We start from the raw sequence: 19,590 nt of genomic DNA, 5'->3' as shown, positions 1-19,590 counted from the left end.
TCGCCCACACGTGACACACAATTTCAGTACAGATCTTGTCAATACTACTGAGAGGGAAATCACGATCCTTGCAGGAACTCATGTTGGTAAGAAAAAAACACTGCAGGAAATGTTACCTGTAATTAATTATTCAGTTTGGTTTTTTGCAATTCTGCAGTTTAGATTTAATCATTACATTTTGCATTCCAAGTACAGTATTTTATAACACAACCTTTCTTTCTCTATTTAACGGTGGCAGCAGGTGTTGCACCCCAGGCAGCCACAGTGCACAGAGCACCACCATGCAGCTTCAGCAGGCTTTAAGCACTCACCCATGCAGAATAACACCTTACCTCATCAGAAGGCTTCAGGAGTTACCCCATAAAGAGTGACACCACATCACTTCAGAAGGCTGCAAGCATTGTCTGTCTTGTTCTTCAGCCCAAATTTATCCCCTCATGTTGATGCCCTGCACCTGTGTGCCCTCTGCTCCCTTTGGGGTTGGTCAGTGCCCCTGGGCACTCCATGGCTCAGTGCTGTCAGTGCTGCTCACCTGCTGCTCACAGCTGTAGCTCATTGGGGAGGAGGCTCATGCACAGCCCCACTCCCAATCACCACAAACTGTGTGCCTACACTTAATTTCATTTTATTGATTTCAGATTATGTTTACAGTTCACAGTTCAGCTTTCTAATCTTGTCCTTAAAAGTGCTTGCATAAAACACGAAGATTGACTTTTATTCATATAATTGCACATTAGCAAGAATGAGGGAGTTAAGAATCTGATCCATTGTCCACGTCTTCCACACACAGTACTCATGCTTATTAAATCAACAAGTATATTGTGCTCGGCATTAAAGACACATAGGTTGAAACTACCAAGCCAGTACAACAGCATAACTCACCATTTCACATCAATTAGAGTTAGGGTAATTTGGCATTTTTAGAATTTTTTTTTTGTAGGCTAAGGAAGATTATGCCCAGTAAAAAACCAAAATATGGAGGTGGAAGGGAACCCACGTATTACAGCTTAATGTAAAAAACTATTGTTTTCAAGAAAAACAGTAGCTCCTACACTGGACACATTTTAAATTAAAAGAACTATGTGTCAAATTGCTACAGAAAGAACATGATTAAAAATGGACAGTGTTTTAACTATTAATTTGTCTTTCCTTTTTTTGGAAGCAATTGTTCAAATAAACACCTTTCCTCAAGGTTATCTGCTAACAACCATAAAAAAGTTAGTAGAACATTTGCACATTTTCCCTTGTTCTCTCCTTCACTACTTTGTTGTTAAAACAGCATAAAGATTTAGTGCTGCTACAAGCTCCCAATGCTTTACATTTTTGAGTCAACATATATCAAAAATCTGACTGCCTCACGCATTTAAATAGCCAAGAGCATCCCTTGCCAATATCTAGGTTGAAACCAGAAAAAATGACTACATTTTATTCTCCACTCTCAGCCAAAGTTCAGTGCTGAGCAAGTCGCTTCTGTTACAAGCAAAAATAATTTTCAGTCAGGTGCTGCTTTATAATTAAGCTGGACTGGATTTCACATTGTAATTTTCTTTTATTCTGTGGCAGCCAAAGAGCATCCACTCATCTTTAGAAGCCCACCTGACCTAACGCATTCATGTCAGTCTTTTTGAGCAGGCCACATTCTGGATATTTCTTAATTCTGCATCCATAGAATACTCTCCCATTCTAGGGCAATAGCAACCATTTCCAAGAAAAGTTAGCCCTGAATGGTAAACAGCCAGGAAGCATTCATTCCAAAAAACAAATTAAAGAGTGGCTTTTCCAAACAGCAGGAAATCTTTTCCAAAGAGAACATAGTACTGCTGGAAATAGAGCTTCTGAAGTTCTTGAAAAACCCAATTAGCTCATACTAGGAGTAGCATGCTAAATGCTTCTTGGAGAAACAGTAAGATGCTACTTTTTCTGTTATCTGTTATTTTATTTTAACTAAGTAGGCCTTCTGAAATACCTTCTGCAGTCTGACACCCCCTGACTGAATTAGGACTAGCAGCAGCTTTGCCAATGTGTTCCTGAGACCAGCAGCAGCAGCTAAGGGCAGTGAAGGCTGGAGCTCACAAAACTTCAGAGTTCTGGAGATACAATAAAGTGACCAATCCTGAAGAAAAAACAACAGAGGATACCTTAGACTTACTCCAAAGTAGTACCTTCAGCTCCAGTGACATTTTCTTCCACTGGCATGTCTCTTCTATTTTGCTCTAAGTCAGAAGGTCCATCCCTTCTGATGCTTAGGCAAATTTGAAGCAACAGCTAGTTTTCATCTAAGGGAGAGAAAACAAGTTTATTGTATTTCCCAGGACAACACACTTTTAATTCAGTCTTGATATTCTCTTGCAGGTAAAAATAGATCCATTCAAAACATGGAAATGCTTTATTTTTTTAAATTTAGCACAGGCTGCCTGTAAACACCAGGTATAGCAGCCTGGAGTAGATCTCTTTGTTTCAGTGGAATTTTCTTATTTACTCTCCAACCATCAGATTCATGGTTCTGTTTTCCAGAGTAAGGAAGGGTATCTTCCCAAAGTTCTGCAACAACACAATTCCAAATCAGTTGTTTCTCCTTGGCAAACCCTGTGATTTCCTTCAGCCTCACACCACAGGGATGGGTGACAATGCAAAAGCCAGCTGGCAACTTGAACTGGGAAGTAGGAACTGTCTGCATGGGTTCACTGTTGCAAAGTCTGGGCAATACAGACAACAGCAGCTACCTCTCAATGAGGGCTGACTCTTGCTCGTATGCCTTAATATAAAACAAAAATAATTAAAAATTAAGACAGTTCCCTATCCCAAAAGGTTAATATACCACTGCTATCATTGGTATTTCAGTCATCTGACTTAAGATGCACCAGCTGGAATCAGAGGTACCAGGACTGAAGTAGTTATAATCCACACAATTGCACAGGATCACTCACTAAAGACTGGAATGACTATTTTCTTTTTTAATATAAATACCAAGAAAACCAAATTGGAATGCTGAAAAATACATTATTTTAATTTATTTATCACAAGAGTTCACAAAGCTACAGTTCCTTAATAAAATGTTCAGATTACAGCTGATCTGCCACTCTGCAGGAAGATTGCCTGTGCTGCAAATAGCCATTTGTGCTGCTGTGGCTGGGATAGTGTTAATTTCCTCCACAGTAGCTAGTATGGGAACATGTCTTGGATTTGTGCTGGAAACAGTGTGGATGACACAGCGATGTTTCCATCACTGTTAAGCAGTGCTAAGCAGAGCCAAGGCCTTTTCTGCTCCTCACACGACCCTGCCAGCGAGGAGGCTGGGGGGGCACAAGAAGCTGGCAGAGGACACAGCCCTGGGGATGGCTGAACACCCCCCCGCCTGTAGGAAGGGGTGAATGAATTCCTTGCTTTGCCTGTGCACGTGGCTTTTGCTTCACCTACTTTAGTGTCTTTATCTCAGCCCCTGAGGTTTGCCAGTTTCGCTCTTCTGGCTCCGCCCCACAGCAGCGCCAGGCGCTGAGCGAGCGGCTGCGCTGGGCTCAGCTCGGCCGGGGCCAAACCCCGACACGCTCGGTGCGCACTGAACTCACGGTTTTGCAGTTGCTGGACACCAATTACATTGAAAGCACACAATGTGATTTTCTTCACAATTACTGGTATGCTTATTTGATTCATTTGTGTGTATATGTCCTAATAATTCCAATTTCAGTACAGGTGCATTACATTAATTTCATATTATGTGCACTTTAAATATGTACCTTCCTATGCCTTACTCAAAATTATACAATAAATAAGTAGGAATGAAGTATGAAAGTTATTTTAATATTAGAGCAAATTTACTTTTGCTTTCTGATCTACCCTATTGGATTTTTCCTCCTTTGAAAGATGGAGTCTTTCTTCTTCAAATATTCACTTTTCCTTCAAAATACCCCAAGCAAAAATGAGTAAGAGAGAGCAAACAAAATAAAACAGCCCAGAGTAACAAAGGAAATATAACAGAAATTATCTACTGTGCCCAAAGCTGTGCCAGACATTTATATGCATTCATTTCCTTTTGTCCGCTCAATAATTGCTTCAACTCAGTACTAAAATCTCTGCTTTGGATCCCAAGATTGGACCTCAAATCTTCTCAGGCATTTCAACTGTAGAAGTCACCTGGCTGAAGACAACACAACATTCCAGCATGAACAGTCTTCATAGCTCAGAGAAAGAAACTATGGAGCACTTCTCTTCAGCTTTCTGAAGCCCTGATGGGAAGGAACAGAGACAGTGGAACCAGGCACTTCTCAGGGGTGTGCAGTGACATGGCTACAAACAGGGCACAAAGTGAACGACAACCAGGAAATTCCATCCTTTGGATGACACTGAAAACCTGGCTGGACACAGATCTGGGCAATTTGCGGTAGGTGACACTGCTATGAGTAGAGAGGCTGAAGTAGATGGTCTCTCTGGATGCCTTCCAACCTTACCTGGGCTGCCAGGAGCTTCACACTTTTCTGTGGACACGTGTTATACTACATTCACTCTGTTTATATACCTCAAAAATCCCCACCAAAGCCACCCAGATTGAAGGCAGCAGCTAATTCTTAATCAATGATCAGGTCAGCCTACCTATGAAAACAGGACAGGATGCCAGCACTGCCTTTTTTATATTTGTTCCTCATTGGAACTTGCGTCAGAGGAGAACCAAAATCAAGTTTTGGGTTCATTTAAGAGCAATTATTTGAATTTTACCTCATCAATAAAATCTCTGCAATAGTTTCCATTTCCAAAGACTGTGGCTAGCAATAACTATGTAAAATGGTTTGTGTAAGAGTATTCTGAACCAACAAATTAAAGCTTAACATGGAAATAGGGTATGGAGACAGGCATTAAAGACGAGCATTTGCACTCAACAACTACAACTGCTCAGTGCAGGGCTGTACAGAACTCTTGTAACTTTGCCTACAGCCTCTGTATTTACCTTAGAAATCCACTCTTTGCAGGCACAGAAAGCAGGGACCCTGAAACCAGCATCATTCGGTGACATGGAATCCTCAGGATCCTCAGGCTTGAGGGCTCGGACAAATCACCACAGGGAAGTACTGCACCTGCTACAGGGCTCCTAATTTTACACTGAAGTTTTATTTTAAACATAAAGAAGGGCTAGAGGAAGAGCAAGGCATTTATTATTGTATAATTTTGTAGTTTTATAGCTTAATACCTCAAGTTCTACTTTAAAAACCAAAACAAATAAAAAACTAACCAACATTACCCAAGCAACCCCCCTTTTCCCCCCTCACCGGCTATTAAACACTTAAAACCTCTGTGTCCCCAGAGCGGGACACGGCCGCTGGTTCCCCACACGCGCTGCCCGTGAGCCGCGGAACGCGGCCCGGGTCAGCCCTGCGTTCACCGAACGAGGGGACATCGTGAGGGTACAGCGAGGACACGGCGGGGACACCGTGAGACACAGCGAGGTGCTGATACATCGTGACGACACAGCGAGGGCAGGGCGGGGACACCGTGAGACACAGCGGGGACAGCACGCTGCCGGCCCAGGCGCGGTCAGCTCCGTCCCCTCAGAGCGCGGCGGGCGGGCCGCAAGGCGCCCCCTGGCGGCCGTGCGCGCACGGCTGCCCCCCGGCGCCCCGCGCGAACTGCGCAGGCGCGGCAGCCGCAGAGACCAAAGGAGAAGAAATTCTCACAGAACTCAAGCGCAGATCAACCAAAAACCCCCAAACATGTCCCATAAATTCATCTTGAGTTACTTTATTTTCCACAATAATAAAAAATAAATTAGTCATAAACAAAAATAGTTAACATTTTTTCATCAAAGAGAAAATGTATACAATATGAAAAGGATGCTGTACAGTTCTGGTTCAGGTACATTGCCACGGATATATATTCCTGAACGAGTCAGAAAGCAACTTGCTTATGCTCTCCCCCTTTAATTCACTCAAGGAACTGGCTAATCAGAAAGTTTAGAAAATTGTATTATGGATTTACAGTATGACATATATACAAAAATATATATGTATACCTGTGCTATAAAATTCCCTAAAAACATGGGTTAGTATAATGAAAAAGCTGGACAAAATTTGAATGGTATATGTAAATAAATACATATTAGGTCCCTTTTAATAAAAAAATCTGCCTATTCTAAATATTTGAAATATTTTGGTGCAGTGGCTTGTTCCATAGACACAGCTCAGAATTACATATTTCCCATAGACATCTTGTATTTACAAATAACAACAAAATAAGTTATAATAAAGTATATCCTTCTGCCAAAATCAATTATGAGGGTCAAATAGACAATTTTATACATATTAAAAAAGTTAGGGTTTCTTTTGTCTCCGGTCCTTCCTGATCCTCCCTGTAGATCCTGAGTGACTACGATGGGACTTCACAAGCTCGCATGTACCCAACCCTGCCACTGGTCTCAAGAGATCCAAACACAGTGTGGAAAAACAGGTCAGCAGCAATGATGTGCTGAAAGGCCAATGATCCATCAGAATTAAGCTCCCCTCCTCTCCAGGTGTGTTGGTACTTATCTCTATCCAATCACAGTACATGGGGATATAGAAAACTGGGGACTCTTGCTCCTCTGAACTTCTGGTTATTAAAAAGTGAGAAGTAAAGAACCAAATTCAGGTCTGCTATGAATTCTCTTAAATGAAATTTTCCCCACAGTGAAACATCATAATGATTACAAATTTGCTTTAAAATATATTGAAAACGTCTAGTGGATGATTTTTCATTTCTGATATAAAAGTAATTATTTTACTCTGTTTTCTAAACAATACCTAATATAATCTCCCACAAACATGCAGTAAATATAGCAATAAATAAAGTTTACTTTCATGTTCAAAATTTCATGGTTTTTGTTCCAATTCCAGGCATGCACATGAATTATCTGCCCAATACAAAGAACAGCTCCTAAGAAGTCAGAGACACCCAGTCTCAAGAAAACCAGGTAAACACACAACTTTTCCTTTGTGAGGACCATAACTATTTCTGTGCAATAGATGTTACATATGAGAATACAGGACCACCACAGACTTCTACAGCTGTGCAACCACAGGTTCACTGCACAGGAATTAATTCAGCTTGTCCTTTACTACTGTGCATCTCACTCTAGCCAGCATGGACATGCACAGACACAAAAGTCCAGGGGCTGGCAAAAATACAGCTCTCTTCATAGCTGGGCATATTTCTAACACAGATTCTTATACACCAAAGGCCAGTTCAGGATTTTCAGTAATTCTGGCAAAATTTGTCATTCAAAGGACAAAGGGATGAAAGTGAGATAAGGAGAGGAGAAGCATTGGTGTTGGTGTAAAAGGGAGATAGGTCAGGATGAGGACGGGGAAAAACAAAGCCCTAAAAGGCACATTTCACTACTTACAGTGGTACATGTTACAAAGAGAGGAGGCCAAGCCTCCTGTATGAGCCCTACATGAGCCACAGGCTGTTTGAGCACCTCCCTCCTTCCTCCTCAGTGATGGCCACTGGCACTGTCCAGGACTACAGACTATGACTGATACAAGACTGCACCCCACTGCCATAACACTGGGATCTGGCAGTAACATTAGACACTGCTTTATTCACACACAAAGTCCTTGATTTGCTGAAGTACTGGGAAAAAGCAGGGCATTTATGTGTGAGATGAGGAAGGCAGCAGGTCCCTGTGCAGGGATTCTGAGGCGTTCCTGCAGCACACCCAGCTGCACTCCCCAGCACTGCCCTGCTCCCAGCCAGCCCTTCCCTGTTCAGAGCCTGGGGCTGAAGGTCACAGACACCAAAGCAAACACTGATTGTCTCACTCTGGCCAAGGCAGACACATCCACGGGGTCATTCCCACAGGAGCAACCCTCACGCTTTCACATCATCTTCTGGGAGACGAAGGGAGCACTCCATGAATTCAGTCTCCCAAATTGGTGTGCTTTCGGTGTACACAAGGAATCCTACCTACACATGCTTGAAGATGACATTGCACAGGAGCTAGTAAACCCTGACAAACCCTTGGTAAGTTGATAAACAACTGCACCAGGAATCCTCCATCCCAAATGGAAAGTGCTTTGAGACACAGGGCCTGCTCTGATGAAGCTGATTTTGGCCAGCTGCATGTGTGTAAGACATGGAAGTTGTATCAGATTTTACCCCATAAGCAGCTGGACTCTTTCAATAAAATATCTAACTTACTCTGGTCTTCCTGGATTGCATAAGGCACCTTCAAGGCAAGGAAGCATTTTTTTCCACTATTCTGCATGTTTTGGACTGATGTTAAATTGTCAGTAAAAGAAATTAAAACATTAAAAATCAGAAGTGTGCATAATTGATATATGCAATTGATATTTGCAAGTGTGCATAATTTCTTACTTATACTGGTTTCACATCTGCTCTATGTCTACTACATTCATTAAGGCCACCTTTGACTTACAGAAAATAAAGTCAAATTCCCTGCAGGCATCATCTTAAGTTGGGGCACTGCTCTATTAGAACAAACACTTGCTATAGGCACAATTTCAAAATCATGCTTTGTGAGATGGTGAAATCTTAGCACAGCACTTGTGCAGACAATATTAGTACATCAAAGTGCTGATGAAAAGGGCTCATTAGTTCATTTTGCAGGAACAACTATTTTAATAATGCTGACACATGAGAAGAGATGATAAATCATTAGGTTCTGGTACTTTTCTTTCCATTAATATTTACTTATAATCAGATATTTAATTAGGTAAAACCAGTTTGTTTTATCTGGTACATCTGAAAAATGTCTCTTTACTTAAAAATAAAGCACAATTTGTATAACCATAGCTCTCTACATTCAATTCACAAAGCTGCACACTTTAAATGTAATACAGGGTTATACTGCTATGTGTATGTATCTATTCCTTGACAGCTGTCACAAACACTATTTACATTAGTGGCAGCTTAACAGAGCCTACAAAATGATCGTCTTTGTAAGATAAGCTAATGGCCATATATTCCAGAGCAAAATAACAGATTTTATAAAATAGGGGGATCTATCTGTGTGCTGAGTCACTGATGGTCTCACAGCCAAAGCATGTGTAAGAAGAATTTGCTCTATGACTGCAAACCAGATTCCTTCTGCATCTCATTTGCCTTGGGGTTTCCAGGAAGCCTTGTTATGGAACAGGTATTTCCCTCAAGCTGACAGGAAACTCTTCCTTGGAATGAAAGAGATAACAGCAAAATTTTTATAATGTATGTCAAGATTTGCTGCAATGAGATACACAGATGAAAATCTGTATTCAGAAGTACTGGATTTCAGAGCTGATTACACTGCACTTTATCCATATCATTCTTTGGTCAAGAATCTAAGGAACATAATAAGATAACAAATCTGTAAGTTATCTTTGTGGATAACTCTTTGTAATACAAGGAAACAGGAGAATTGTGAAAGATTCATGAATTTGAAGTTTCCTAATTAGAGTTTCTGTTTCTAACAACTTTATGTCTATTATTTACAGTAAAAAAGTCAAAGTGTACAGAAACAGCCAATGACATTTTTGGCTGACATACAACAATTTATAGTTGTACATACAAAGAGTACCTCCACATTTTAGGGGAAACACTTCTTCATTCCATGTAGTCAAACAGTAGTAGTTCATCATGTCCAAAATATATTTTTTGAGAGTGACCTAATCAAAACATTCAGAATTTAATCTCAATGCAAGGCATCTTTTAGACCACAGGAATTCCACCTTCCTGTGGCATTAACTGATGTGACTGCTTTCACACCCAGCAACCTTCGCCTCCCAGCGTTCCTCCCCACCAAAGCAGCAAGAAGAAAAGGACACACAATGAGGCTCAAACATGGCTCTGCATCAGTGGCAGGGTAGCTTAACCACACCTCTGGGATTGACTGAACACAGATTATTCCAGCTGCTTTGCAAGTCAGACATCAGGCACTTTAGGAACAGATGCATAGATGGGCACCACTAATTTACAAGCAATATGCTGTAATAAACAGCTGAATAAGCAGAGGTGCTTATTTTTTTCCCCTCAGCCTTATTTACACATTTGAAAGACCTCTCAGATAAAGGCTAGAGAACAAGCAGATAATGCAAAACCTCATCTGCACTGCATAGTATACTATTTGCCTTTAGCAAGTCTCAAGGTTTAGTACAGTAATTGCAGAAATGAAAAATCACCACTTAAATTCAGCTCTAAGTCTGCAGCCATTCTTAAGTAACAGGAAATGAGTGGTATGAATAGATGTGAGCAATGGAACACTGAGCAAAAAAAGACAAGTATGTTGTAATAACTGATGAAGACCTGAAGAATGCCAATAGCTGAGATCCCCGTTGTACAGATGCTCAGCTACCAGACTCATACTGCTGCCTGGTACCAGGAGTAACAGACTGCTCTAAGGCACACAGGCCTCTCTCCTTTGGTGGTTGTTTCAGAAACTGGTGACATATCCAGACTAGGTCTGAACAAAGTACTTTGGTTTGGCAGTTGTTAAACAATAGTGCAGAGAGAAGAATTAGGCAAGATCCCAGTTCTGAAATAAGTCCCCTACAGAAAAGAGACCTCACCAATGGAAACAATCACTTTTTATACCAGCAAAGGCTCTTCCCCTTTCTGGTTAACCTGTCTCACTGACAGCTGCAGCTGTTAAAGACTTAAAAAGCTAGACACTAGTGTCACTCTGGTAGGGAACATATTTTAAAATCCATACAAAATTATAAAAGTGTATCTTCACGAGTTTATGAATTAAATATAAAGGCACCTTCTGGCAGTCAAGTGTGTATATATTTGCTGCCTAAGGACAAGACATCACTTGAAAGGACAATTGCAAGACCTTAACAGTGACTCTGATTTATTATGAATGGACTGAAGTAGTTAAAAATATATGTTAGAGCGCTAGAAAACTGATGATAAATGCTTTTCAAGGGTCTGGTTTTTTGGGAAGTCATTTTTCTCATACATGTTTCATTGATTTACTCCTCTAACTTAAGGCAAAGTCCAAAACACCAAGTAAGCACTCACAAAATAATGGAGCAGCTGCATCCATACTGGTCAATTCTCTCCAGTAATTGCCTGCAATTGATTTTAGTTTTCATTAATTTCACAATCTTAAGGCCAGTATGTTCCTTAAATAAGTATCTGATGAGCAGGTGCAAATAATAGTATCATTAAAAATGAACGCTTTTAAAAAAAAAAAATCATGATTTTACAACAAACATCCTAAAAGAGATAACTTCACAATAACTGTAACTGAAAGGCTGTGAGATTTAACCAAAGTCTCGATGCAATATAAACCCCATCTCTAGGAAGCCACGAGTGCTGCGGGGAAAGCAGCGCTGCCCAAGCTCGGCGTGCCGCCGGCGCTGTGAGCAGCAGGCTGTGTTATCTGCGGCCCAGGAAGCCGGCCTGCCTGCTGGCCACGCGGCTGCACGAGGCACAGCACGCTGTCTTGTAGTAGGTGTACACGCAGAGCCGCGCCTGGACCACCACGTTGCAGTTGTAGTATTTGTCCTTGCAGTTCTCATCTGTGGAGAGAAAGGAAGAGAGAAGAAACTAAAGAAAACAGTACTAGAGCAACAAATCGTCAGTTCTCTTTCTTTTAGCATGCAAAACTCCTTGGATCTGTATTTGAACATTCATTGTCAGGTTAAAACAGGTTATCTAAGCAAATAATCAGATTATTTACTATTTCATATAAAGATACATAAAGCATGGGAGAAATGTAGCTATCCCCATTTCCCCAGCTTTTTAATGTTGCTATCTTAAAATATATTGAATAATATATTCTCAACTGAAAGTTGTTGGAGACCATTCAGAGTTAAAACTGTCTTTAAATTCTGGCATCTTTCTATTTCTATCCATTCTCATTACTATAAAAATCAAATCTGATGAGATGAATTACTAATTCCAACGCAAATTAGGTGCATCCTTGTATTTACTATATACAAAAGGAAATAGCTTCATTGCTCTTAATACCTTAGTTTAATTTTGTTGGTTCATATATAACCTGTTTCCAAGTACAGTATATAATGATCCTTTTTGTTTGTTTGTTTTAAATACTCTTCCAAGAGAAACCTTGGAGAATGCAAGGAGGCTGCAGAAAAACACTCTGTATTTACCATTTTCACAGAAGCAGATATCTCACATTCTCAGCAACTTCAGGAATAAGCCAGTTTCTTACACATTACAAGGAAAACGTTTTCATTGGAAACCTACTTTTAAATCACAGAAAAGAGCTGTATTTTGTGTAAAACTAAACCCCTGAACTCAATGAAGAAAATATACTATTAAAGCCTCTGCAAGACTATAAAGTAACTTCTCCACTAGATGGAGTTCCACAGTTAAAACAAGTTTCCTCTGCCTTACCTATTTCAGGGACACAATCCTGTGTATTACATGGCTCCTTCTCTTCAGGTTTGAGCTGTGGATCACACTGAGAACTGGCTGCCATGTCATCCGACAGACACCGCACCTCCCGAACCCGAAATCCTCCTTCACAGGACTTGGAACACTGAAACAATTAAGCTGAAGTTCATGAAGGCCATAGGAGATGTGTAATTACAGAAAGATAACAAGGGAACCTTGATGCCAGACCCAGGTATCACTGCAGCCTTTTATCATCTTCACCCTACTGGTTTTTATTTTCTACCTAGGAAGCCCTTCATATACAGGTAAAATTTTCTTCAAGATTCCCAAACATTTTTGACCACAGGAGCAACAACCAGACAAATAAACACAGTGGATGCTGTGCAACTGAAATCAAGCTAGCACAGTTCCCTTTCTGAATTTATTAGCATCTGCTTCTTTAATTAGTCTGGTTGCTCTCTGCTCATTTAGATGTATCTCCCAAATCTACTCTTTCCATAGCGTTCCCATTTCCTGCTTTAAGAACTTAACTGCACTGCACTTTATTACTTGACTGCCCTACCCTCCACTGTCCCTTTTGCTGTTTATATATAAGCAGGAATAATTTTAATCACCTTTTTTTTTCCTAGCACTCAATTATTTTTCACTTCTTGCAGCACAATGATTTTATTAAGCATTATAAGTCTCTTTGAATTTCTAAAGGAAATATTTCTGTGCTCCTTCAGGGTCTGTTATGAAGCCAGAGACTTTTGTACTTGCTTGTTATTGTACTTTTAAAGCCAATAATTACACATTTCTGCCCATACTGAGGCAACTCCCCACTGGCCAAGGATTTTGCCTGAGTGAGGTCTTTGAGATTTGGCTCACTGTCCAGTTTGACCTAATGCTCAAAAACTTAATTAAACCTGGGTCATTTACAATTAAAAACCTTAATAGCCCAAAACTAGTAAGAATGTTTTCTTTCTGACTTTTTTGGCATAATTATTTCTTTTCCTAACACTGCATAAACAACTTATCATGATCATAAAATCATATATTGTAAAAAAACTAACCAAAGTAGTCTCAATGCTATATTTTTAAACTGTTTTTTCATCTTTAAGTACAACTTTTACCTGCATTTGAAAGGGCAGCCATGTGCAATAGGAATAGAACATAGGTTTTTCTAGAGTTAGTCCTGTTTCATGCCTGTACAGAACACTGTGATTATTCCACATCCAGCCATAAGGATTTCAGGTCTCTAGAGATCTTAAGCACTTAGAATGGAACCAGGACTCACATCACACTTGACACAAACCATTCTGAGCTGCACCCACACTGCAGAGCTGCCATTGCCAATCTGACCTACAGCTCAACAAAGGCTCCAAGTGACTGCATTCAATACGGAGTCCTCTCTTCTAAGATGACAATGGACTTCCTGATTTTCATTTAGGACAAAAATGTTTTCTTTTTTTTTGGTAGAAAACCAATAAACTATGTCAGATACAGGAAATTATAGAAAGATAGATGAAACTGAAGTGTTTTGTGGCACAGTGGAGAGTGTAGCTGGTCCACTTCCAGGGGAAACTGAAGATACATGAAGTTGTACATTTTCTGTTAGTGAAGTTCTAAGTATTACAGTGAAGAGTTTACAGTAAAATATTATGGTAAAACTGACTCTAAGAAATTGATACATCCCTCATTCTTTATTAAATGGTCCTTAATTTTAATGAAACTAGAGATCTGAAAGGAACTTCTAAGTGCACCAGACTGTCTCACTGTAAGGGCCAAACCAACTTTTTAAAACAGGAAGATTCTATGAAGAAGACATCAATGATACAAAGACAAGTGTGCAATGTCTCTTTTTGGTGAAGATACTTCCTGAATTCTCTATGCTCCTCCAGGCAAAGAATATGCTTTCCTTTTATTATCATTCCTGTGCAAAGTTAAATCAATTTCATGATGGGTGGTTGTATGCAAATAGTGTTCTCTTTCAATATAAACAGAAAAAGATGTGTCAAACCAAGTACAGATACAGGAAATCATGACAGACTTACTGTGCTCCATTCTGTATGAAACCACTTAGATCCACATGGTTTGAGGTAGCAGGATTGCTGGCTGGGAGGTTTTTCCAAATATGAACATTCATAGGGGTTCAAAACATCAAAATTACCTTCAGTTTTCCTAACACAAATGACTTCTCTCTGCTGAGTTCCACTACCACATTCAGTAGAGCACTGTATCAGGGAACAAAAAAAAAGTGGGAAAATCTGTTATTCTCCTCATGTCCTTCAACTTGTTTACAAAGTAACATTTCTCCACATCACATGCTACCATGGACTCAAAAAGTATTTCTAATTATCTTCATGAGAAGATATATGACTCTAAGTGTACTTCTGGAAAAATCTCCAAGAGTAGTTTTACCTGTAGCTACAAAAAGAAACTGGTATTTATTTTCCCAATGAACAGAGAAGCACAACTCACTTTCCCCATTAGCAGTGTTACTGTTTCTTGCTGAAGCAGGATCCTGTGTGCTGACTGAACTTTGGAGGGTTATAAGGTTAGAGCACAGTTTTGCAGCTTTACAAAGCCTCACATTCTGTGCTGATTTTAGAAAATGCCTTGATCTGCCAGGGTGTTATTTTCATGCTTGCAAGTATCTATGTGATGTAGTGTTGGTCTGAAAAGCCAATTTGACTCACTTGGATTCCTACTGCCCATTTAAAGGTTAAGTACACACACAATACTGTTTCTGGCACTTGTAAAAAGGTTTTTAGAAGATGATTACAGCAACATATTGGTTTCCAGGTTGCATAAAGGACTACGATTTTCAGAAGGCTTTTTCCAGCCTAAACCAACAAAATGTTCCTAACACTGGGGATTTTCTTTGTATTTTTGGTAGAATTTACAATCCCTTTACCAGTTCCGACAAAACTCTTGAGCTGAATGAAGAACCTTAAGATAAATGCACCTGAATAAATTCTACAGGAAGTACAGTAGATGCATGTTCTTTAACACAAAGCATCTCTTTCCATGATTCCTCCTAAAGGCACCATCTGAACACCGCACCTTAGCTCTGGCAGAGGAAGGCCAGCCCTCAGGGCTCCCTTCTGCTCTGCCCTACCAAGTGCTCTCATTTTGCTATTAAAAACCACATAAACCAGCCAGGACTTGGCCAGTAGAATTGATGTTGTCAGACACAGCTTTCAGATGAGTAAAGTCTTTGATTGTGTGCATCAAACAATTCAATTCCATGCAAATAAAAAAGGTGAATTAAAAGAATAGTCAGGATGCTCTGAACACCTTTCCAGCACAGCAAAAATGGGTACAGAGTCCCTGTTCACTGTCTGGAGCAGTCTGAGTAACAAGGCCTGGATTTCAGTTATATTAGAACTGCAGATAAAGATTTTTTTAAATCTGAATTTGTTATTGTTGTTATAAATATTCTTATACACAGTTGTTATTACTTGCACTTGAAAGCATTAGCATAGTAGTAGCCCTGTAATCTCCCCCTCAGCTGTAGCAGTTTAACTTGCAGCTCCTTATCTCCTGGAAGGACTGTGGGATCTGCACTGCAGTGAGTTAACAGCACAGCTCCACCAAGTGCTGGCACCAGCAGTCCCAAAGGCTCTCCAGGCAATGCCAGAGCCCACACAAAGGGACACAAATGCCTGGGCATGAGTTAACAGCTTCTGAAATGCCTTTGTACCTGACAGAAAATATTCATTGGGAACAAGGACTACTAGGTGTGGGAAAAATTTACTTTGAGGAAAGAGCATCAGTATAGAGGCCACTAACCAAAATTTGCTCTTTTGTCTATTGGAATGGCTTTCAGTACAACAATACCAAAGCTAACTTTTGGATTTAGGCATTGCTTTTTGCCTTGTTTATCTTTTGAAAATGTCATATGCATACATATGCATAGGTATGCATCTCCCTGCATGTATGCATGATCACAAAGGCTCTACTTTAAGAATTGCAAATCCGTTGCTTTAATGGTTACCTGAACATGCTCAGCATAATTCTGTCACAATTCTTTTCATAAATATGTTGGGCCAGTAGGTGAAAAGCAAAAAATAAAGATAGAGAAGAACAATTTTTTTCTTTTCATCAAAGTAAAATAACTCAGCAGATGCTGAGAAGTACTGAACATCAGCTCAGTAAAATTCAGGGAAAAATACCAAATAGTACTCTACAGAGAAATACTCTAGATAGCAAGTAGACATATTTGGTATCTAGAGTATTTAGGTACTCTAAAATACCAAAAATTCCTCGAGAGACATGAAGAAATACCTTATGGCACACACCTTCATTGCATCAAAACACAAATTTAAAAGTAAAACCCCAGTAGAAAAGCAACAGCAATGTCAGATTTGTGCCTGGCTTACCTGTGTCCAGCCCCCAGCAAACCACTCCACCTTGCCAGCGCAGGGCCCGTTGTTGCAGGGCGTTGTCTCCGAGGGTCTGTTGTTGCCACAGCCCTCCAGAGGCAAGCTGCTGACGTGGTTGGTCATGCAGACCACGGCGCGCGTGCGGATCCCGTCGCCGCACTCCGCGGAGCACTGCGAGAGACACGACACGGTCACCCCGAGCCCTCCTCACTGACAAGGGACAGCCATGCAAGTTTAGTTATTCATGCAAAGTCAAGGATTTTTACTTGTAATTCAGCTGTAGCAAATTGTATTACAGTTCCGTACTTCTAAAAATACTACAAGTACTACCTGTCTTGACCGTCAGAAATGAAAGGATATCTAAGAAAGAAATCTCTTGGTTTACAGCTTTTTGTTAGCTTTGTTCCTTTCCTTTCTTCTTCCTGTCCATAAATTCTTCCAGTTTTCATTTTATTCATCTTTTTTTCACACTAATTAGTAGCTCTGAGAATGGGTAATTTCAATAAAAGGCTTTTCAGACAGCAGTCCTATTTCAGCCTTTGTTTTGCTCTCCAGGTTTCTCCTCCAAACATTCAGGCTGTCAGCCAGGTGGATCTTGCACTGGCTGAAAGGACAAGGTCAGGAACACTCTGAGGGCTGTGGCACTGGGAGCAAAGTGACTGCACAGCACATCCTGGAACTCTTCCATATAACAAACTGTCAGAGTGTGACAGCACAGTGATGTAGAAAAATATAAATTATTTTGACAGGTCATTTCAAAAGATTCAGGTTAAGTCCTCAGTAAATGACTGTAACTACCACGAGTTATTGCCCAGCCTGTTTCAACTGAAAGTTTTAAATTAGTTTTAGGAGAGGTGGCCATAGAAGCCTATATCTATTCAATGTTGCTTTTTAATGATATGACTTTCCAATAACTAATGTTCACTGTTCTGAGAGTTACACTGCTAAATTCTGAAAGCTCTTACTAAACAGTGATATACAGATTCTTATGTCACCTATTCAGAGATTTGTAATACACAAATCACTGGATAAATTCCATTTATGCCCTTAGAGTTTGCTCTTTTATCTACTGAAGCAAAAAAGTCTCTGGCATTTCACTGCCCCAAGCAGCATCAAACTATTGACATTTGAAAAACAGAAACATACCCAGGAAACAAAATCTTGTGTTTGACTGTTCCTTTGTTGCTTAATTATTTCTTGATCTTCCCTTTTGTTTTCTGTTAAAATGCATTTAGCATTCTGTGTATAGACCATTAACAAAGAAGAAAAACCTATGCGCAGCTCACTCAAAGATATGGATACAATGGAATTTAAACAAAGCAATTATATTTCACATGCAAAGAAACCCACAAATAAATACGTAATATATGACAGAAAAAGATGCATTTGATGGCTATTTCAGATTTTATTTTTAACGTACAATGTAATTAGGAGAAACTGTGTATTACTTCCACAGTGAGCACCACATTCCTTGTGAATGAATATAGTTCTGCATTAGAACATTTTTAAAATTTTATTGACTAAGAATGAGTGAAAAAACTGGTAATGAGACCCAAAGTTGACCATTAACTTGATTTAGCTGCCTTTGGTAACAGTGTCAGGGTTCACTTCCAATAGTTCAGCTGCAAAACAGCAGAAGCGATGACAACACCACTATTAACAACAAGAGCAACCAACACAGCCACTCATCCTCTTGAGAGAGCCCAGTGAGTGAAAATGCCACTGGTAGCAAACTGCTCTTTACTCACTTGCAGGGAGGAACACTGGTTACTTGTGTGAAACATGTAGTCATGTTACACTTATTTCACTGATACAGAATAGAAAACCACTTTTCCTATCAGCAAGTTGATTTCTTTCACAAGATGTTCAAATAGAACAGCAAAGCTTTACTGAAATGGAATACCTAGAGAACTAAAGAAGTGATTCATCTCTTTAGAAGCAATTTTTCTAACAAAGTACAATTTTGGAAAAACTAGAAATTCAGGTTTCTTCCTCCATCTGCAAGATGAAGTAATTAAGCATCTCTTAAATTATGCCTAGAAGTAACATAATGAACCTTTCTTTTGTTGGTGGTGCACAACAAAATTTTCCACCTTCAAGCAGATATGTAAAATAGATTCAACTCCTCAGCAAACCAATTTCATGGTTAAGGAGGCCTTTTCAAGGTAAACTGGTAAAATCTTGAAAATACAAGAATAATGTAAATTGTGCTAGTAGTGAACATTTTCCTGTTCTCATAAACTGCAACTAAACTACACCCATTTCACACAGGCCACTCACAGGTGAGCTGAGCCCCACACTGTGGCTCCCACTCAAACCTACAGAAATCAGTTCTGTGGCTGTTCCCATTCCAAGTATGCCCAGTTACATTAAGCAGAGAGAACTTATGCATATGCTCTGCAAATACTTTTCTTATTGATAACTAATTTTCATTTGACAATCTAGTTTGCTTTTCTGCTTTTCAAACGAGAGCTGGGAACAAATTTAGTCTGTAAAGTCATCCAGAAAATCTCCCTAGTCTTATGTTTTAAATGATTATGTTATGAACTAGGCTTGCATATCAAATAACAGAGGAAATACCAAATGGGAAGGTATAGGGTTGTTCCACTCTCTGCTGCAAGATTTTACTACAGATTAACTACCCTCTAAGGATTTACAAAGCAAACTCAAACCTGAATGTTTCACATTATGCATTTGTTTTTTCATGTTTTTATCTCCTTTTCAGCAAAAAATCTTCTCTGTGAAAATCATGGACTTCTAAGGTCCAAGGCAGGGTGTAGGGAGTTGGATAACAAATCTTTTCCCCTTGTTTTTCACAATTGACACACCCATTACTTTCAATTTGGTGCCATTGATTTGTTGCATTAATACATAGTAACTGCCATAACCTAACATTGTG

General features: G+C 39.8%; 1 protein-coding gene across 3 annotated transcripts in view; it reads right to left on the bottom strand.

Moving 5' to 3' along the window:
* Positions 1-5,714: 5,714 nt before the first annotated feature.
* The window catches only part of THSD4 (thrombospondin type 1 domain containing 4), a 233,285-nt gene continuing 219,409 nt past the window's right edge, over positions 5,715-19,590 (bottom strand). For all 3 annotated transcript variants that reach the window (XM_039723241.1, XM_039723242.1, XM_039723243.1), the window contains 4 exons: positions 16,689-16,862; positions 14,358-14,537; positions 12,325-12,469; positions 5,715-11,483 (listed from right to left, as the gene is read on the bottom strand). In XM_039723241.1, the coding sequence (XP_039579175.1) occupies positions 11,341-11,483; positions 12,325-12,469; positions 14,358-14,537; positions 16,689-16,862 (642 nt within the window). In that variant the 3' untranslated portion in view covers positions 5,715-11,340. The remainder of the gene's footprint in view (positions 11,484-12,324; positions 12,470-14,357; positions 14,538-16,688; positions 16,863-19,590) is intronic.

The sequence above is a fragment of the Passer montanus genome, unplaced genomic scaffold (assembly GCF_014805655.1).
Source record: "Passer montanus isolate IOZ18808 unplaced genomic scaffold, ASM1480565v1 scaffold5, whole genome shotgun sequence".
Taxonomy (NCBI): Eukaryota; Metazoa; Chordata; class Aves; order Passeriformes; family Passeridae; genus Passer; species Passer montanus.
The sequence above is the reverse complement of the archived record's forward strand: the minus strand, read 5'-3'. Positions and strand labels throughout refer to the sequence as shown.